Source organism: Zootoca vivipara, chromosome 10 (genome assembly GCF_965207765.1).
Source record: "Zootoca vivipara chromosome 10, rZooViv2.hap1.1, whole genome shotgun sequence".
NCBI classification, from domain to species: domain Eukaryota; kingdom Metazoa; phylum Chordata; class Lepidosauria; order Squamata; family Lacertidae; genus Zootoca; species Zootoca vivipara.
The window spans coordinates 7,982,621-8,003,280 of NC_142593.1; the positions used below are offsets into that span (position 1 = coordinate 7,982,621).

The 20,660-nt window shown below is 40.4% G+C and overlaps 1 protein-coding gene across 3 annotated transcripts in view; it reads right to left on the bottom strand.

Annotated features, from left to right (window-relative positions):
* FANCC (FA complementation group C) overlaps positions 1-20,660 on the bottom strand; it is a 72,852-nt gene that overhangs the window by 18,769 nt on the left and 33,423 nt on the right. For all 3 annotated transcript variants that reach the window (XM_088653260.1, XM_035099631.3, XM_088653261.1), the window contains exons 5-7: positions 4,494-4,613; positions 3,399-3,463; positions 1,369-1,530 (exon numbers count right to left, since the gene is read on the bottom strand). In XM_088653260.1, coding sequence (XP_088509386.1) covers positions 1,369-1,530; positions 3,399-3,463; positions 4,494-4,613 — 347 coding nt within the window. The remainder of the gene's footprint in view (positions 1-1,368; positions 1,531-3,398; positions 3,464-4,493; positions 4,614-20,660) is intronic.

The following is a 20,660-nucleotide window of genomic DNA, read 5'->3' on the forward strand; positions in this document are numbered from 1 at the left end:
ATGAAGTTGTTTGAATTATTCAGACATTACATAGACATAGACTGCAGTTTGAGGGGTACATCCAGTTGTGATAGAACATACTCTTCTTGTGTGGTGTACTGCTTGCCTCTCTCTTGGTGCCCTTTGGTGCATAAATTGCCAAGAAGCACACATTCTTCCCAAAACAAAGCAACACTTCTTCCTGTTTGGGGTGTGGTCTGGCCCCTAATGCCATCAGTTGCCATTTGGTTAATGAGATAGATGTGTGTTGAAACTGCCCTTCCTTGTGACAGTGCAGGTGCTCCTAATAAAGTCAGCTTGCCTTTCCCTGTGGATCAGCCATGCCCCCGAATAAATGTGATGCTATGTGACAAAACAGAGGATCTTAAAAACTACTATGAAGTACTGTAGTCAACTTTATTATTTTTTTAATCAATTGGCTTGATCACTACAAAAAATTATAACTATGGTTGACCACAATGACAATATAGGGCCAGAGCTCCAAAATGCAAAACAACTCCTTTGTACTCAGTGTTGTCTGCTCTATCCAAGGCCTGGGGCAAGTGTACCCGGCTGCCCACTACCACCTCAGGACATTCTGAGGACAAAGGAGAAGATGCTGAAAGAAAGAGAGAAACTGATCTCCCTTCGAGTAAAGGTATGGACGGAAGCATGAAATGCAGCAGTAGCACATAGGGTGTGATTAACTACTCCCCTTTGCTTAAGAACAGAAATTGTCAATTAGAAGAAAATGTATGAGTTTTCAAAGAAGCTAAGTAACTCAGGATTTCTTGGAAAAAAATGTGCTAATACTGTAAATAATTTTCCTGGTTCTTTTCGTGGGGAGAAACCATTTACTATGTTCTCTCTTGTGAATGGACTTGCATAGTTTTCTATGCCAGAGACTCCTGTGCTTCCTTGTCTGAACAATAAAAAATGCATTCACCTGCCCTAAACACCTCAGTTGATAGCTGGGTGGCAGCAGGCGGAACAAATTCAAAGACTCACCTGATTCATCACTGCAAAAAGTCACTGCAGGGTAGAGTTAAGTAATGTGATCACTAAGAGAAGCAATCCATAAGGAGAACATGCTCTTCCTTATCCACAAAATGCAATTCATGAGCAGAAATAAATTTATTCATCTGTATCAACCATACAGGAGACAAAAAGCCTGTCAAAGAGGGCAAGATCAAACAGCAGCCAGACATTCTGTGAGCCCATGTGCACTCCTATATGGAAGCATGAATATTAGCTACATAGAGGTGCTACGGAATGAATATATGCTGTTCCAATACGGTAGCTATCAGAAGAATCAAACATGAAATTTCAACAGATGGTTAACCATAATTTCAATGAAAGGGGAACCGGGGTGTTTTCTAGGCTACTTACTGTAACACAGCCTCATTCACCGCTTCTAAAAATTCAGCATGGAGGACCTCTTGTGATCCGTCTTCATGATAGCTAAGAAGGGCTTCCAGCAGTGGCATTATATCAGGCAAATTAATAAGAGGTATACAGAGAAGGGATATGGATTTTACTCGAGAAGACATACTGGAGAAACAAAATAAGGTTTCTTTTGTAGGATGAAACGGTTATATTTTTACTTTTGTAAAACATTAAACACAGAGAACTAGAACAAATACCTACTTATAGCTAAAAGGAAGACATATTTATCCTAAGGACTAGCAAAATAAATAAATACAATAAAATATAAATAAAATAAATAAATATTGGACATGCAGCTACATTCACAACACATTACATACCTCAACTACATTCCCATGTTCAGGCAGGGTGCACTCTTGCTCTGACAACAATAAACACTTGTACTTTTATAGAACAATGCTCAAGAGAACACCAGAGACATATTACCCATGACACAGCTTTCAGCAGATTCACAGTGAAATCCTAACAACAGAAATTTTGCTATTGACTGACATCAGGTGTGCAGCTGAAAGAAACATGAACTTTCTCTGGCTCTTTTCCATGATTCTGTGATTTGTGCACAATGCAATCTAATTTCCATGGTTTCCATTTTTTTTAAATGATATTTATTAATTTTTTCCCATCACCAAACCTGAACATTGTTCTTCATGCTTGTATACATATACATATACATACATATACATTTATGTTTGTTTGTTACAGTTTTTCGTATTGTATTTCTAATCCTCCTTTCCCAGAGGAAAAAAGGGAAAGGAGGGGGGGGAAAGAAAAATAAAATAAAATAAAATAAATTTTATCTTCGGACTTCCTGTTATCTCCATCAGCATACTCTCCTCTTTTTGTTGCAGAGTGTATATTCAATCCATGCTATCTCTGTTTTTACATATCGTTTGACACTCCTATTTCTTAAGGAAACTGATTTCTGCAAATCCAAACAAATTTTTTCCCTTTTTTACTCAAACGCTATCATAGAAATTTTGTTCTCAGTATATTTTCTAACATATTTCTTATGTTAAAAAAGAGTTTGCCGAAATGGCACAGTTAACAAACAGTTTGAGAGGAAAGGTTAAAGAAGAATTTCTAAAAAAAAATGGGACAGGGACAAGAAATAATTTCCATGGTTTCCAAGTGGACAGACAAAAACTGTAAAAACAAGTCTCCAAGCAATAGGAGTATAGTTTCAGTAACAGAGGTTGCTGGAGAAATGCTATGCATTATTGGAGTAGTAAAATCTACATTTAAAGAAAACAAAGCTCATACAAATCTGCAAGCGTATATACAAGCTGAACTGCTGCATGACTTAGCTACAGTGGGGAGCAGTAAAGTGCTGTACCTGGAGCAGAACATTGCCTGCATGACTATGGCTTGATATGGGAAAAGATAACATTGCTTGAGCTGTGAGGAACGTGAAATGAAATATGCAAAGACAACCGGTCTGCCACTGCCACTTGAGGCAGAACTGGTATTGGTTGTGTGAAGTGCTTTCCATCAACTACCGAACTATGACCCTATCTGAGATAATCTGGTTGCAGTGATCTATCTATGCTTTGGTAACCTCAATATTAGATTACTGCAATGTGCTTTACCTTGGGTTGCCTTTGTAGACAGTTCAGTAACTAAATATTGCAGAATGTGGTCCCCCAATTGCTCACAGGCTCAAGGGAAGATTATCATGAAACACTGATTGGGGTGAGTTGCAGTTGAATCAAGTGAAATACTGATGGATGATGCAATGTTCAATCAGCTAGTACATATGTCTATGATTTTAGCTGGGAGAAAGGCACCGTTGCAGTGCAGGTTGAGGATTCACTGTGAGATGTTTTGCTAAGTAATTACAAAATACAGTAATGTTTAAGAACAGTTTGAAATAGACATATTTAATGTTTTTTTCAGTATAAGTGCTTTTCCACATAAGAAACAGAACATTCATTCTAGTCATCTATATACTAAAATCACAGAAAGATAATACTAACCTTTGTTGTCTGTTAACTCCATTAAACTGATTTCTGCTGAGTTCTGTCACTAATGATAAGACCACCTGTTTAATAAAGTCAATCACATATTACAAAGAAAGGCACATTTCAGTGAAGGTTGCATCAGTAGTATTTTCTCGTAGTATTATGATGTGGCAGGATTTGGTATTGTATCAATTGGAGTGTTATTAATGAAAAATTAATAAAATTTATTTACAAAAAAGTAGTATTTTCTCATTGTTATGATTTGCATATCCAAGTGAATTAATACGGTAATCTCTGTACTTTTTGTGACCTATGGTCTTGACCATAAATCAAGAACTGAAAAGAAACCATGGGTGGAATTTATTTGTTTTCTTTAAAAAACTTATATCACACCTAACTCTTCAAAGAGACTGAAGGTGGATAACAAGTTGTCCCTCTAGGCAGGGGAGGTTGGAGGTTGGAGAAGTGCTAAGTACTTTTCCCCTTCTCACTGTCCTTGTACTCTCTGCAAGATGGGGAAATGGTTACCAGACATCCTTGACAAATAAACTCTAGCTAAGAAGTTGTTAAGTGGCTGACTTTCTCTTAATCTTGTGTGATTTCTTAAACCAGGGTTCCTCCATCTCTCAAGCTTCTATGGTAACATAATGTGTCAATTGGCTTAGAGAATGGCTCTGAACTAACACACTGAATTTACAAAGGCATTTTGTGTGCTTTTGAAGCGCTCCATGAAGGCAAAGATGAAAATGGGCACTTGCCAACAGTTGCCATGGCAAGCATGGTAAGCATATTTGTAGGCTCCTGATACAATCAACCAGGGGTCCCCAAACTAAGGCCCGGGGGCCGGATGTGGCCCAATTGCCTTCCAAATCCAGCCCGTGGACGGTCCGGGAATCAGCATCTTTTTACAAGAGTAGAATGTGTCCTTTTGTTTAAAATGTATCTCTGAGTTATTTGTGGGGCATAGGAATTCGTTCATATTTTTTTCCAAAATATAGTCTGGCCCCCCACAAGGTCTGAGGGACAGTGGACCGGCCCCCTGCTGAAAAAGTTTGCTGACCCCTGATCAACCATGCTTGTAGCTAAAGGTTAAATGTACTAAGTACTCACATTTTCAATTAATTTAGAATAGTAATCTGCAGACGTGAACCCAAGAGTTGAAATAAAGTTGTTGATATCAGTGTCATGATTTCTCAGTCCAGAAAATGAGAGCAAGTGGCACAATGAACCCTTGAGGAGAGAGAAATATCTGATTAAAAACTAAGCAACTTCTGTCATTGTCATAGGAAGCAGGAAAGCAAATGCATTGGTTACAGGCTATATATAACTTGGAATTCAATTCAACATCTGTACCTTCAACACTAAGTTATGGAACCTACTGAGGAGGCAATGAGTCCAAAACATTTTATCTCAAATAGGGAAGAAGAAAAAAAGAATTAAAACAAATGGAAATTAAAAAGGAAAAGGGACCCCTGACCGTTAGGTCCAGTCACAGACGACTCTGGGGTTGCGGCGCTCATCTCGTTTTACTGGCTGAAGGAGCCAGCATACAGCTTCCAGGTCATTTGGCCAGCATGACTAAGCCGCTTCTGGCAAACCAGAGTATATAAAATTACATAATGAATGCTGAGATAAAATATTTATCACATTTGAAAGGGCACAAACTGAAAAATATGCCAACATTATTTAAATGGCAGAATCAAATGGGCTATAAGAAACACAAAGCCTGAGGGGCAGTGTGTGGGGAGATTATGGTATGCGAATACTATCTCCGTGGGCTGCTATTCCAGCCCCATTGAGGAGATTCTCCTGCTGTTCTATAGTCACAGCTTTCCCCTTCTATGGACATGGTAAAGTTCCACACACTTATCATTTGCACGACATTATTGTGTGACATAATTCTGAGATGCATCATCCTATGGATATGTGTAGACTATGAAGAGCCTTAAAGGTTGTGGGGAAAGGTTTTCCGTGATAGGACTTGAATAGCCACAGACTTTGTGAATGATGTGTGCTGCACATCCCCTCTGGAATCTGCATCTGATAGGCCCAAACTGAGAGAGTTTGAGAGCTCCTCTTAGGTACCTCAGACCTCTTGTCTCTTGCGTTGTGTAAAAGTGCTCTGGCAACCCTTTACAAGGTTCCCTCTTCCCTGTGAAGTTAGATCTCTTGGTTCTTCAAAATTACAAGATCCTAGAATAGGTTGTGATCCTGCACAGGCTTCTTTACAGTGACTTTTACAGGCCACACCAGAAACACCCATGTCTGCATGTGTTCTTCAAGCCCAGTGTCTCCCACAATTCTGTATGAAGTAGATCAAGGCTGTGGCATATTGCACATTCTAGAACTGGCATATTACTAGTATAGTAATATGAACCAAGGATTATCCATGTATAACCATGTTCAAATATATAAAAGGATGTCATATAGAGGAGGGAGAAAGGTTGTTTTCTGCTGCTCCAGAGAAGCGGACACGGAGCAACGGATTCAAACTACAAGAAAGAAAATTCCACCTAAACATTAGGAAGAACTTCCTGACAGTAAGAGCTGTTCGGCAGTGGAATTTGCTGCCAAGGAGTGTGGTGGAGTCTCCTTCTTTGGAGGTCTTTAAGCAGAGGCTTGACAGCCATCTGTCAGGAATTCTTTGATGGTGTTTCCTGCTTGGCAGGGGGTTGGACTGGATGGCCCTTGTGGTCTCTTCCAACTCTATGATTCTATGATTCTATGAAATTATTTTTAATTTGTGTGTGTGTGTGTGTGTGTGTGTGTTTGAAGTGAATTGCTGAATGAGTAATACAGGGGGGGGGAGTATTTGATCCCCTGTTAAATATCCCCTATCAACCAGCCAGATATCAGACTACCTGGTATCGTCACTGTATGTAATGAGCTGAGATTAGAAGCACCCGCTGTAAGCGAGAGGTTTTACCTGTAATCCCAGCTCGTTACAGTACCTGTACAAAAGATCACCTGTTGACAGAAGCAATCAATCCAGCAGACTTCAAAGTAGCCACCATGACCAAGACCAAAGTGCTGTCCAAGGATGTCAGGGACAAGATTGTAGACTGCAGAAGGCTGGACTGGGCTACAAGACTATTGCTAAGCAGTTTGGTGAGAAGGTGACAACAGTTGGTGCAATAATTCGCAAATGGAAGAAACACAAAATAACTGTCAACCTCCCTCGGTCTGGGGCTCCATGCAAGATCTCATCTCGTGGCATTGCAATGATCATGAGAACGGTGATGAAGCAGCCCAGAACTACACGAGGGAAACTTGTCAATGATCTCAGGGCAGCTGCGACCATAGTCACCATGAAAACAGTTGGTAACACACTACGCTGTGAAGGACTGAGATCTTGCCGAGCCTGCAAGGTCCCCTTGCTCAAGACAACACATGTACAGGCCCGTCTGCAGTTTGCCAATGCACATCTGAATGACCCAGAGGAGAGCTGGGTGAAAGTGGTGTGGTCAGATGACACCAAAATCGAGCTCTTTGGCATCAACTCAACTTGCCGTGTTTGGAGGAGGAGGAATGCTGCTTATGACCCCAAGAACACCATCCCCACCATCAAACATGGAGGGGAAAATATTATGCTTTGGGGGTCTTTTTCTGCTAAAGGGACAGAACACCTTCACCGCATCAAAGTGACGATGGACGGGACCATGTATTGTCAAATCTTGGGTGAGCACATCCTTCCCTCAGCCAGGGCATTGAAAATGGGTCGAGGATGGGTATTCCAGCATGACAATGACCCAAAACACAGGGCCAAGGCAACAAAGGAATGGCTCAATAAGAAGCACATTAAGGTCCTGGAGTGGCCTAGCCAGTCTCCAGACCTTAATCCCATCAAAAATCTGTGGAGGGAGCTGAAGGTTCGAGTAGCTACACATCAGCCTCGAAATCTTACTGATGTGGAGAGGATCTGCAAAGAGGAGTGGGACAAAATACCTCCTGAGATGTGTGCAAACCTGGTGGCCACCTACAAGAAACATCTGACCTCTGTAATTGCCAACAAGGATTTTGCCACCAAGTACTAAGTCGTCTTTTGCAAAGGGATCAAATACTTATTTCGCTCATTATAATGCACATCAATCTCTGACTTTTGTCTTCTGGGTTTCTGGGGTTTTTCCTGTTGTTATTTTGTCCGTCACAGCTACAATAAACCTACCATTAAAATTATGGACTGGTCATTTCTTCGTCAGGGGGCAAATGGGCAAATTTAGCAGGGGATCAAATACTTTCCCCCCCTCACTGTATATATTTTTAAACACATGCAGTTTTGTTACACAGCGTGATAAAATGGAATACATAAAATTATATAGGAAAAGAAATATAGCTTCCAAGAAGTAGAACCCCCAAAATAAATACTTTCATAGATCTACTGTAAAAAAAGAAAAAAGAACACAAAGTATTTGTTCTACCCACAGTTCGCAGAAAGACAACTGTTATACTGCCATCTAGTGGCTTAAATGTTAAGACAGGAAATAGTGTTTTGGATTTAAAGCAAGACTGATCATTATAGTGGCCAAACTTCAAACATAAAAACAAACACAAACCAATATATGTTTATTACTTGTTCTAATTTCAGTCATTAGTCTTCTATAATTACTTTGAAGGTGCAGATCAGCTCTAATTTTAAAAAAAGTTAGCATTTTCTAGCCCAATTCAAGCCTGCGCAAATTGTTCTTCAGCCACTATGTAGAATGTAGAGTACCATACTAATTCCAATGGCTTGGTCTAACTGCTAGCCATCAAAAGGCCATTAATCAGGACCCTCCTGTCCACCATCAAACCCAATGAGAACTCAATTTCTATCTGGACTTTCTGGTAGAACACATGCTTTGCCCAGAAAAAGTCTTATGTTCAATCCCTGACATCTCCAGACAGGGCTAGAAAACATTCCTTTCTGAAATCCTAAAATTCTTATTGCTGATGAGTGTACGCAATACTGAGCTAAACAGAGCAACGAGTCAGTAAAAGGCATCTTCCTCCTAATTTTGTATAAGCAAAGAATAGGCTCACAACAATGCTATGGATAACATGAAACCATTCTCTTCCCTCACATTTTCTGGTTGTTTCTAAGTGGTTTGGAAATCAAAGGCAAATAAATAAAATCTTTCATTTCCTTTTCATTTATTATGCACATGTTCCAGCTTGTCAATACAGTCTTTCCTTGGTTCTTGAACAAAATGCGTTCTGGGAGTCCATTCGACTTCTGGAACTGTTAAAAAACCAAGACACGGCTTCCGAACGTCCGGCGTAGAAGCCACGTACGAGTTCCAAGGCGTTTGGCAACCAAGGTATAACTGTATCCTTCTTAAATTGTGCTGCCCAGAATGACACAGTACTCCAGGTATGGTCTGACCAAGGCAGAATAGAGAGCAACTATGACTTCAGGACAGGGACCCAGGTGGCGCTGTGGTTAAACCACTGAGCCTAGGGCTTGCTGATCAGAAGGATGGCGGTTCGAATCCCTGTGACGGGGTGAGCTCCCGTTGCTCGGTCCCAGCTCCTGCCAACCTAGCAGTTCGAAAGCACGTCAAAATGCAAGTAGATAAATAGGAACCGCTACAGCGGGAAGGTAAACGGTGTTTCCATGTGCTGCTCTGGTTTGCCAGAAGCGGCTTTGTCACGCTGGCCACATGACCTGGAAGCTATACGCCGGCTCCCTCGGCCAATAATGCGAGATGAGCGCGCAACCCCAGTGTCGGTCACGACTGGACCTAATGGTCAGGGGTCCCTTTACCTTTACCTTATGACTTCAGGACACTATACTTCTGCTGATACAGCCTAAAATAGCATTAGCTTTTTTTGCTGCTGTATCACACTGCTGACTTATGGTAAGCTGTAGTCTACTAAGACCCCTATATCCTTTTCACATGTACTACTGGAATGCAAGGTGTCCCCCATCTTATATTTGTATAGCTGGTTCTTCCTGCCCAAGTCTAGAAGCTTACATTTGTCCCTATCAAAATTCCTTTTGCTAGTTTTGGCCCATTCTCCAATCTGTTAAGCTCATATTGAATCCCAAATTCTGTCTTCATGAGGCATTGGCTACTCCCAGTTTGGTGTCATCTGCAAATTTGATGAGCAATACTTTCATCCAAGTCGTTTCTAAAGATTTTGAACAACAATGGACCCAGGACAGAACCTTGCGGCACCCCACTTCTCACTTTTTCCGCAGGATGATGAAGAACTTATTAATTAGTACTTTTGGAGTCCAGTCAGTCAACCAGACACAAATCCACATAACAGTTATCTTGTCCAATGAAAATTTCCAAACTGCTGAAGTCATCAGATACCTCTCTAAGCCTTTTCTTCCACACAGTGGCAAACAATGAATGTGTGCTCACAATTCCTTAAGGAAAGAAAAGCTGGTAAAACCATTAGCTGACTGGATGGTGGGTGGTGATGGGGAGAACATTCAGGGCACAGATCTCATAGTTTACAAAGAAAATGCAAGTTATCACATTAAAAGAATAGAAGTCACCGTTATACTTTAGGGCAGGTGATTTGTCCATGTAGCCCAATCTATCCTATTCTATTTGGCCGAGGCGCTCAATGGTTTCAGGCAGAGATTGTTTGCATCACCTGCTGCCTAACCTTTTTAACTGAAATTGAACCTAGACCTTCTGCATGCAAAGTGCTCTACCACTGGGCTACAGTCTCTCCCAATCTTGCACTTCTCTAATTACACAAAGAATCTTGCTATTTTCAGTCATGTCCAAAGTAGATCTCTCAAATTAGAGCATTCACATCCTGAAGAAGACCACTCTGAAAAAGGTGAGTCGTTTGCATTTCCTGTTTTTCCTCCTTGTCAGTAACCCTATTAATTCACTAGTTTAATTCACATTTACTTTCACAAACTTCCTAAAAAAGCAAGGTTAAAGCATGCATTTCTGAGCTCTTTAAGACACTAAAATCTACCAGTTCTTAACTTTCTTATTGAAATGTTTAGAACCTCTTAAATTTACTGCTGTGTTTCTGCCTCTTTTCCTTTAAAATCCTGCTTACATGATTCTGTGTCCCCCATGCCATTTAAATAAAATTAGTAACAATAAAACACAGGTATTTGGAAAAATCCATTTCACTACAAAACAAACAGAAACCTAGAGAACTATAGTGGTTCAAGTAACTGAGAAGGAAGCCTGCTCACTTGCAGACTGTCTCAACACCCTCTGTTTATATAGCCTATTCCATGAGCAGGATGCTGACATAATACAGCTTACTGATTTTCCACACTCTGATCCAATCATAACAAAGTCTGCAGAGCCTAATTTTGCTTACAAGACCTCTTGCATGCTTATTCATTAGTCCATTGGGGGGAGAGAATGTAAAATCAGTTTTCTACAAACCAAAATACATTAAATAATACAATAAGTTTCAGAATAGGGACCGGGGTGGCACTGTGGTCTAAACCACTGAGCCTAGGGCTTGCCGATTGGAAGGTCAGCAGTTTGAATCCCCGTGATGGGGTGAGCTCCCGTTGCTCAGTCCCAGCTCCTGCCAACCTAGTAGTTCGAAAGCACGTCAAAGGGCAAGTAAATAAATAGGTACTGCTCCAGCGGGAAGGTAAACAGTGTTTCCATGCACTGCTCTGGTTTCGCCAGAAGTGGCTTAGTCATGCTGGCCACATGACCCGGAAAAACTGTCTGTGGACAAACATCGGCTCTCTTGGCCAGTAAAGCGAGATGAGCGGCGCAACCCCAGAGTTGTCCGCGACTGGACTTAACTGTCAGGGGTCCTTTAGCTTTTTTTAAGTTTCAGAATACAGCTTGCACTACACAATTATATTTCTGCTAATATTTATTAAGGTCCTAATAATAAACTTAACAAGAATTTATTATCAGCATGTATGCTGATACAACCAGAACATTGGGTGTTGTTTCCTGGCATACAAAAATGAATCAAATAGGGAAATAGAAATATTATCCATTTGAAAACCTTGAACAAATTAGGGTTTGAAAGTGCATAATTACAAATGCTGAACTCTTGGATTTTACTCTTGGATTTTACCCTCTACTGCCTTGCAGGGTATCTTTGGGAGAATAAAAGGCTAAGGAGTAAACCCTACACAAATCTGGAGTGGAGTCCCTAATATGACTGGATGATGCATTTTACGCCTCTTTCTGACAACTGTTGCAGCCAAGCTGGTGCCAAAAGTATTGCTCTGCTTTCCTTTGGGCCACATTAGAGAGGTCAAGATGGGGGGGGGGGGTTTGGTGTCTGTGCAGCCCAAGACCTCTATACACTTTCATCAGTTCCAACCAGTATGGCCAATGGCAGGGGTTGTAGGATGACGAAAGTTGTATTCTAACAACATAAAGTTTCTCATCTCTGATGTACGCAATGAGAAACTAAGGAGGAAGATTCTTTATCAGAGGGATGTCATATATATATCAGAGGGGTGTGTGTGTGTGTGTGTGTGTGTGTGTGTGTGTGTATACATACATACATACACACACGCACCAATCCAAGGATCATCTAGTCCAACCCCCTGTAATGCAAGAATCACAGCTAAATAATCCTTGACAGAGGGCCATCCAACTTCTCTTTAAAAATCTTCTCTTTAAAAATCTAAAATGAAAGAAATACAGTGTCCCAATCAAGGGAAGTTATAGTACCACTCTATTTTGCCTTGGTCAGACAACACCTATAATACTGTGTTCAGTTCTGGGTACCACAATTAATTTAGTAGTAGTAGTAGTAGTAATTCATTTATACCCCACCCATCTTGCTGGATTGCCCAAGCCACTCTAAGCGGCTTCCAAAACATAAAAATATAATAAAACCTAAAACATTAATAGTAACAATCTGATCCAATATAAAAGTCACAATAACTTTAAACAATTTATATCAAACAAAGCAACATTCAACAATCCATCAGAATCTAATAGTAAACAGTAAAATTAAACATCAGCAAATAATAATTAAACAGTTCAACCACAACAAAAAATACCAATCTATAATCAATAAAAAAAACAGCAAATCACAATGCATAAAATACATAAAACATACAAAACCATGTAAAAGGATCAAATTGAGAAACAAAGACGCACAACTTATAAAACTATTTTTTAAAAATATCCCTGAATTCCTCTTTTCCCAGCTGCTGCAGCTGCTGCTACTGCTGCTGCTCTCAAAGTCACAGTCTGGGAAAGGCTAGGTGGAGCAAGGCAGGTGGATGCTTGATTGAGGAACAGAGAGTCTCTCTCCCCTCACAGTTCTTCCTCTGGAGCAGCTGTATTATCAAGACTTCCAGGGTTGGAGGGTGCGACAAGGCAGGTGGAAACACCACTGCCTGATGAGGAACAGAAAGTCTCTTTACCCTAAAGTTACAAGAAATGAAATTCCAACTAAACATCAGGAAGAACTTTCTGATAGTAAGAGCTGTTCGACAGTGGAATGGATTTCCTCAAGAGACTGTAGACTCTCCTTCCTTGGAGGTTTTTAAGCAGACTTGATGACCCTTGGGGTTCCTTCCCACTCTACAATTCTATGAACGAGAGTCCATCACCTTCTGAAGTAGTCCGTTCCACTGTCAAACAGTTGTTACCATCTGAAAGTTCGTCCTAATGTTTAATTGGATTCCCGCCCCCCCCAGCAATCAGGCATCATATTTGGTGAAAGAGTAAACTGTTAACATATTCATTTGAGGGGTCCAAAAAAATTAATGGTAGTATGATTACAGTACTTCAAAGAAAGCCACACACACCCCGCCCTGTATAATTACAACTGACAAATCCAAGGAGGACAAAGAAAGTGGAGGGAAGCAACCTATCAGAAAAACTGGCATAAGCAAAAAAAATACTAAGAGGCCTGTGTAATGCTGTTTACTTCAGTACTGTTACCATCAGTGATGCAGAGGGAAAGACTGACAAATATCTGCACGCTGTGACCACCCACATTATGGGAAGCACTATGATTAAAGTGAGTTCTGTGTTCCTATATCTGCCAGCACAGTCTGCTCCATGCTGTAATTATTATATCTGCAGTCATCTTTTAATTACTTTCACATGTTGTAGCATGTATCCTTACACTAACTTGAAAAGCGATGAACATTCCGGTTTTAAGTACATGAACAATTATACAATATATGCTGGATATTATTCTTTGTTTTAAAAGAAACAAAAATCATTTTGACCAACAATTATTGTATACTGTAACATCATGAAAAAAGCAGTATTTATAAAGTACCTAAAGTTTTCTAGGCACTGTAAAGAGTAACAAACAAAACAAACAAAATGCTCTTTGCCTGAAAGCTTATAGCCTAATATGGGTGATACAAAAGGAAAAAGACATGGGAAAGAAGCAGGGTAACAAGACAATTCAGGACTATTTCTTATAAACATACATAAATGTTTAATGCCTATGCAGAATGACAACTAAGAGAGACTTGGAAAGAAAGGCAGCTAATGGTAGCTGGCCCAGATGGGAAGGAGCTGATACAAGTGGGATGTGCTGTCTAACCTCTCCCTCTGCAGCAACTAACTGTAATGGCTGCTAATGAATGACAATGAACACTACCAAAGAATTTGCTTTACTGCTTGCATGAATAAGCTACAGCATGATTTAAGCATTTCTTTGATCTCTTTTCATTTTACAAAAATAAAAGACTAACAGTGCAATGCTTTGCGTCATATAAGATCTACAAAGTGCAAGCCTTTAAATGTTGCTGCTGTCTTAAAAACAACTTGCAAACACTGCTAAAGAGAAATATATAAACTCTTTAAATATATACATACATGCTACTACAAGAAAAAGTATAAGCAGTGGAATTAACATATATGTGGAGATGAACAAAAAGCACAAAACCCATGTCTAACTTCACAGTTCATCATATGAAATGGGGGCAGTACCCAATACAGCTTAAAATGAAAGAGAATTGCCACTTTGGTCCTCCTGGGCAATAACATCCTCTCATACCCAATGACAAAAGATCTATACTATGTCCTCTTCCTGGCCTCCACTTAGCGGAAATTATTATTTTCTTGTTTTTCTATAACTCCTCCTTGGCTGAGTCCTGGTAGACCAGTTCCATGCCTTGCAGGCCTTTTCCCAGCTGCCCTGACCCCAGCTACAAAAGCTGAGGCTGCTGAAGAAGTCAGAGAGAGTCTTGCCTGTCTCTTAGTGCAGATCCAGGTAATTGAGCCTGAGCTTCCACAGCCACCACCCACCATGAACCACCATTGGGAAGATTGGCAGCAACAGTAGCAGATATGCTCCCTGCTTGTGATAATATTTTATTCTCTTGTTAATTATGCTGTTTTAAATGTGCATTTTATATCTGACTTCTTTTAGTAATGTTTTCTTTTGAAATGTTTAAGATAAAAAAACTCATTAACTTTGCTGCGTTAAATATGCATTCTGTGCATTGCCACATGCTCACCTGAAGCGTCTAAACCAGGGGTCCCCAAACTTACCTCACCAAGGGCCAGTGCTGCCGATTGCGCTGCGGGCCGGAGCGCGTGGGAGCGCGCACCCATACACGTGTGCACTTCCGGGTGGCCGGAACACCAGAAATCGCTTGTGCGCATGGGCCTCCTTCAGCCCGGAAGTGCACCGCAAATGACACTTGCGCATGCGCACAAGCTATTTCCGATGTTCCCGACGACCTGGAAGTAGGCAGCTGTGTCACGCCAGTAAGAGCAGGCGGCGGCAGCGGGGTTGCCGGGGACCGCATAAATGAGCCTCGTGGGCCGCATCTGGCCCCCGGGCCTTAGTTTGGGGAACCCTGATCTAAACCTACATCTAAACCAGAGCCTATTCTTACACACACCGTGGAGACATCTAAACCTGCTCTGTCTAACCCTGTTTCTAATGGGGAGTATGGAAGCATTTTGGCTAAACAGTGTGCTGCATATGTAGCAATCCCAGATTTATTTTTAGTGGATAAACAGTAACAAGAGTTTTCAGTGACCTCATTAGAAGCCTTTGGTGATTAAAGGAAACCTACAGGTGGACGCGGGTGGCGCTGTGGGTTAAACCACAGAGCCTAGGGCTTGCTGATCAGAAGGTCGGTGGTTCGAATCCCCGCAACGGGGTGAGCTCCCGTTGCTTGGTCCCTGCTCCTGCCAACCTAGCAGTTTGAAAGCATGTCAAAGTTCAAGTAGATAAATAGGTACCGCTCCGGTGGGAAGGTAAACGGCATTTCCATGCGCTGCTCTGGTTCACCAGAAGCGGCTTAGTGATGCTGGCCACATGACCCAGAAGCTGTATACCGGCTCCCTCGGCTAGTAAAGCGAGATGAGCGCCACAACCCTAGAGTCGTCCACAACTGGACCTAACGGTCAGGGGTCCCTTTACCTTTTACAGGTGAATAGTACATCAACTATCCAAGCAGCTCAGACTAGATTAGATTAGCATATTAGTTCTAATCTCATTGGCTGGGAGGAAGATTACTAAGAACAGGGAGTGTTGCTTCAAAATAAAGACTCTGGAGCCCATAAGCCTATTTTTCCAACTGCTGAGAATGATCCATTAAAGCTCCAAGAACAGGGCTGGCCAACAGAGATGCTTTTTTATTATTTATTATTATTTATTAAATTTCTTTCTTTTTTAAAATATGTTTATTGATTTTTATAACAGACAATAAATACAACAAAAATAACAACAGCAAAAAAAAATCAAAAATACAAAAATATAAAAATACAAAAACACCTAAATACAAAAAAATTTCTTATTTCATAATCTCACTTCTTATCTCATCTAATGACTTCCTCATTCCTCCTCCTTCTGTGTTACAATGTAAATCCCTTTTAGTAATTTCAAAGTCATATTAAACAACTAACTTTACTTAAAAATTAACTTAATTCTATATCTTATAATCCTTTATATTTACCTTCTCTGCTATTCCATTTCTTTCTACATACATATAACTACTTCTAACAATACTTATTTCTTAACTTGTTGTTATCTACAACCTCCTTGTATCTTCACTTTCATTGATTCTACTCTATTATATGCTTATTCTTTAAATAAACTTTACATTTTTTTCTAGTCTTCTTCCACTGTTTCTTCACTCCGATCTCGAAGCCTCCCGGTTAACCCAGACAATTCCATATATTCTATCAACTTCTTCTGCCATTCATCCACTATTGATATACTTCACATTATTTAATCATTAACTCATTATTTATTTCTACTTAACCTCTAATTTTTCCCTTAAAGTATTCCAGAATTTGCTAAACTATTATTTCTATCCCATCTGATATAGTAAATTATAAACCCCCTTCCCACCTCTCCCACCAGCTATACCACGTCTCATTCCTTAACGCTTTCCAGTTCAGACCTTGTAATTTATTAAATTTCTATACCTTCCTTCATCTCAGGATCACAGGGCAGTTTTCAATATAAGAACACAAATATACATACCATAGTAGCAAATACCACCCTCACAAACACATAGTTTTAAAAGGCCACAGATTGTTTAATCGTTCTATTGAAATTACCATCAGCCTCAGATGGGAGTTGTAGTCCATCAGCAGCTGACGGTCACCATGCTGGCTACCCTTGCTCTAAAACAGGCACGCCCAAACTGCGGCCCTCCAGATGTTTTGGCCTACAACTCCCATGATCCCTAGCTAACAGGACCAGTGGTCAGGGATGATGGGAATTGTAGTCCAAAACATCTGGAGGGCCGAAGTTTGGGGATGCCTGCTCTAAAAGAACCATTTCTGGCTTCTTTTTCAGCATTGTTCAAAGAGAAACAAGACAATATGGTGAATATGTTATCAGTTATACAAGGTAAGCTTTTTGCCCAGTTGCCCTGCCAATCACACTAAACCTGGTGCAGTTATCTAAACTTCCAAATGTCCATGGTCTTTGCCATTGTGGAAAATTACAAACACAAGGATTTCAAAATAGGAATAATTAGGGGGTAGCCCTTAATTAACATAAATTTGTGAGTCCTAAATGCCATCAGCTCAGGAACGGAAAAACTGGTGGGCCTATCAATAACTGGAACCTTTTGAACTTAGATCCCAAGTCTCATCCTATAAAGTGAAGTGCTAGTCCTGCTAACTCCAGAAATGTCAAATAATGCTAGGGAAACAAACAGGCTCAGGTGATGAACAATTTAAAAATAGGGCAGTGATCTATACCCTGTTTCTCATATTTTAAGACATACCCATAAAATAAGCCATAGCAGGATTTTTAAGCATTCAAGGAATATAAGCCATACCCCGAAAATAAGACATAGTGATAGGCACAGCAGCAATGCCGGCCGCGGCAGGAGGAGGAGGAAAAAAATAAGACATCCCTTGAAAATAAGCCATAGTGTGTTTTTTTGAGGAAAAAAATAAATATAAGACATGTCTTATAATATGAGAAACACGGTATTATGCCCTACCCTCCCATAAACAAGATTGGAAGGGCACAGGACTGAGGAATGTTGACACTCCACGCACATTAGAAGTAATCTTCCTTGCTGTCCTGAAGCCCCTAAACCAGTGAGGGTTTTTTATATACCAATTTTTTTATCTATAAGACACCCCCATGTATAAGACATCTCCTATTTTGGGGGAATGTGATTTAAGAAAATTGGGAAAGATCTATCTGTGTATAAGACACCCCCAAATTTTGGACATTATTTTTAAGGGGGGAAAACCCTAGTCTTATACATGGAAAAATACAGTAGTTTAGCATACCTACTGCATCCTCTCCATGGAATGAGGAATACGTTGCATATTTATCTGAAATTATGCATTCTATCCACTTTGGCATAACACAGGTGACAACTCTTGCTACTATTATCATAGCAGGAGTTCCTAATTTCAGACGGAGCTGTTTGTTCTTCCAAGTCACTTCACTCTGATACATCCATTCACTTCAAGGGGTATTTAAGTCTAGACCTAGTCACTTGTTCATGTTGCTTTATCAATAACAGAGAGAATGCCATTAAAACAGTTGTTAGGTCAAGGGGTGGGGCAGGGGACAACAGCAACAAATCATTGGAGACCATCACTAAAATAGTCTATGCCTAACTGGCAGTAGCTGTCTACTTTAGGAATAACAACCCGTTACAATATAAGAAAGTACGTTCAGGCTACAATCCTACACATATTTACATGGGATAAAGCTCTACTGAACTCAGCTGGGTTTACTTCTGAGTAGAGATAGACAGGTTTGAAATACTGTACTTAAAATGAGGCTCATAAACACAAATTTACTTATTACCACAAATCATTTTCTGCATGTTCAGTCTCTGTATTGACTTTCAAATACACATGGAGCAGGACCACTGGATGTGATCCTGCTCTCCTTGCCATGTGTTCAATCTGTAGGTAATGTTGCAAGCAAAGGTCTAAAATAATTCTTCTTACCATCAAGAAAAAAGCATGAAACCAGTCCCAAAAGATTCCAATATTTTGGAATATAAAGCAGGTTTATCACAGAGGCATTTAAAAAACTGCTTAGTCACTATGCAGAAAGAGAGGTATACTTCAGTTGTCACTGAAAGACATTGGAGGGAATGCAGAAGGTAAGTGCACTTTAGTCTCTGATGGGAACAGAACTGGAGAGGACAGTTAAGTGCTTAAATTCCATTTATTTTATTTGGATTAAATATGCTTAATGTTCTGTGTGTGGTGCTCAGCCTGTGAGACTCCCATTTGCAAGGTAATATAATAACATCATCTGACCATAATGTGTACTGTCAAAAATGAAAAAACGCTACCCAAGCAAATTATTCATTAAGTTTTTTTTATTACCAAATAATTTAGTACTATTACTATTATGAATCATCACCACAAAGCAGCATGCTAAATGCATATTACTAAACAAGTTGGACTATTTGTTCATTTATCTGAAAGGCTGCCTCCTGAAAAGGGAAACTGTGGTTACAGAAATTAAAAATATTTCTTTTGAAACCCGGGTTTGATTAAGAGCAGAGGTGAGGGGCCTGTGGCCCAGGCAGGTGTTGCTGGACTCCATCTCCCATTATTCCCAGCCTGCATGGCCAATGGTCAGTGAAGGTCACAGGTTCCTCATCTCCAGTCTAAAGTATCTAACACAAAGAAAAAGTAACAAAACAAACCCTAAAGCTATTCTAGGCCATTGCTGCCTGCTACAAGGGAATGATTGAGGAGAAAATAGATTAATGTGGATTACAGTTAGAGCAGAATGAACCTTTTTCATCTGAAATATTGATTTAAGAATTAAGTGTCTATTCCTGAAGTTTAGGTTTTTGTTGTTGTTGATCAGCTCTCTGGACAACAGCCTATGCACAACGGTAGAAAACACACGTTGCAACGCTCCCCAACTTTCATGCAAGGTAGACCAGATGCTGATTAAAACAGAAACTCTATTCATTAATAGAGCGGTTTTACCAGGTCATGGCTGGTTTCATGGCTTAGCTATCCGAGGAATACACCTTTCTTCACTACATCTGGTTAATACATGAATAAAAAATCTGGATAGATCCAAAATTTCATTTTGACATCATGCAGCACACCTTCAATTTCCAAATACTCTTATCTTCAAGACAAAATGAAATGCTAAATCCTTAAGGATTTTGCAACTTTTTCCTCTCCCTCACTGCAACCCTCTTCACCCCTTTAAATTCCACTTGAAGTGAACCCCTTGGACAGCATGAGATGGCATGTGCAGGCTGCAGTGAGAAGGTGGAATGAAGAGCTTCTTCTTATCCATACCTGTTACCATTTATCAAATATCAGAAAAAATTCTCATGGCAAACATGCCAGAAGCTAGATCACAGCAAAGATGCCAGGGCAGAATTAACTGGATTTCATAATGCAACACAAAGCTTAGAAGTGCAATTCATCATGATGATGATCATCATCATCATCATCATGGAATGCATATAGGCAACCAGAAAGCCAATAATCACATACTGTAATGCATATTTAGGCTCTAAGCCAGGCATCCCCAAACTTCGGCCCTCCAGATGTTTTGGACTACAATTCCCATCTTCCCCAACCACTGGTCCTGTTAGCTAGGGAGCATGGGAGTTGTAGGCCAAAACATCTGGAGGGCCGCAGTTTGGGGGTGCCTGCTCTAAGCTAACACTAAATATATTCAGTTTTTTTAAAAAAATCATTACAGCATTGGAGACACAGGAACATGGGAGCTGACATTGGCCCATCCAGCTCTGTACTATCTACACCAGGCACCCCCAAACTGTGGACCTCCAGATGTTTTGGCCTACAACTCCCATGATCCCTAGCTAAGAGGACCAGTGGTCAGGGATGATGGGAATTGTAATCCAAAACATCTGGAGGGCCGAAGTTTGGGGATGCCTGATCTACACTGACTGACAGC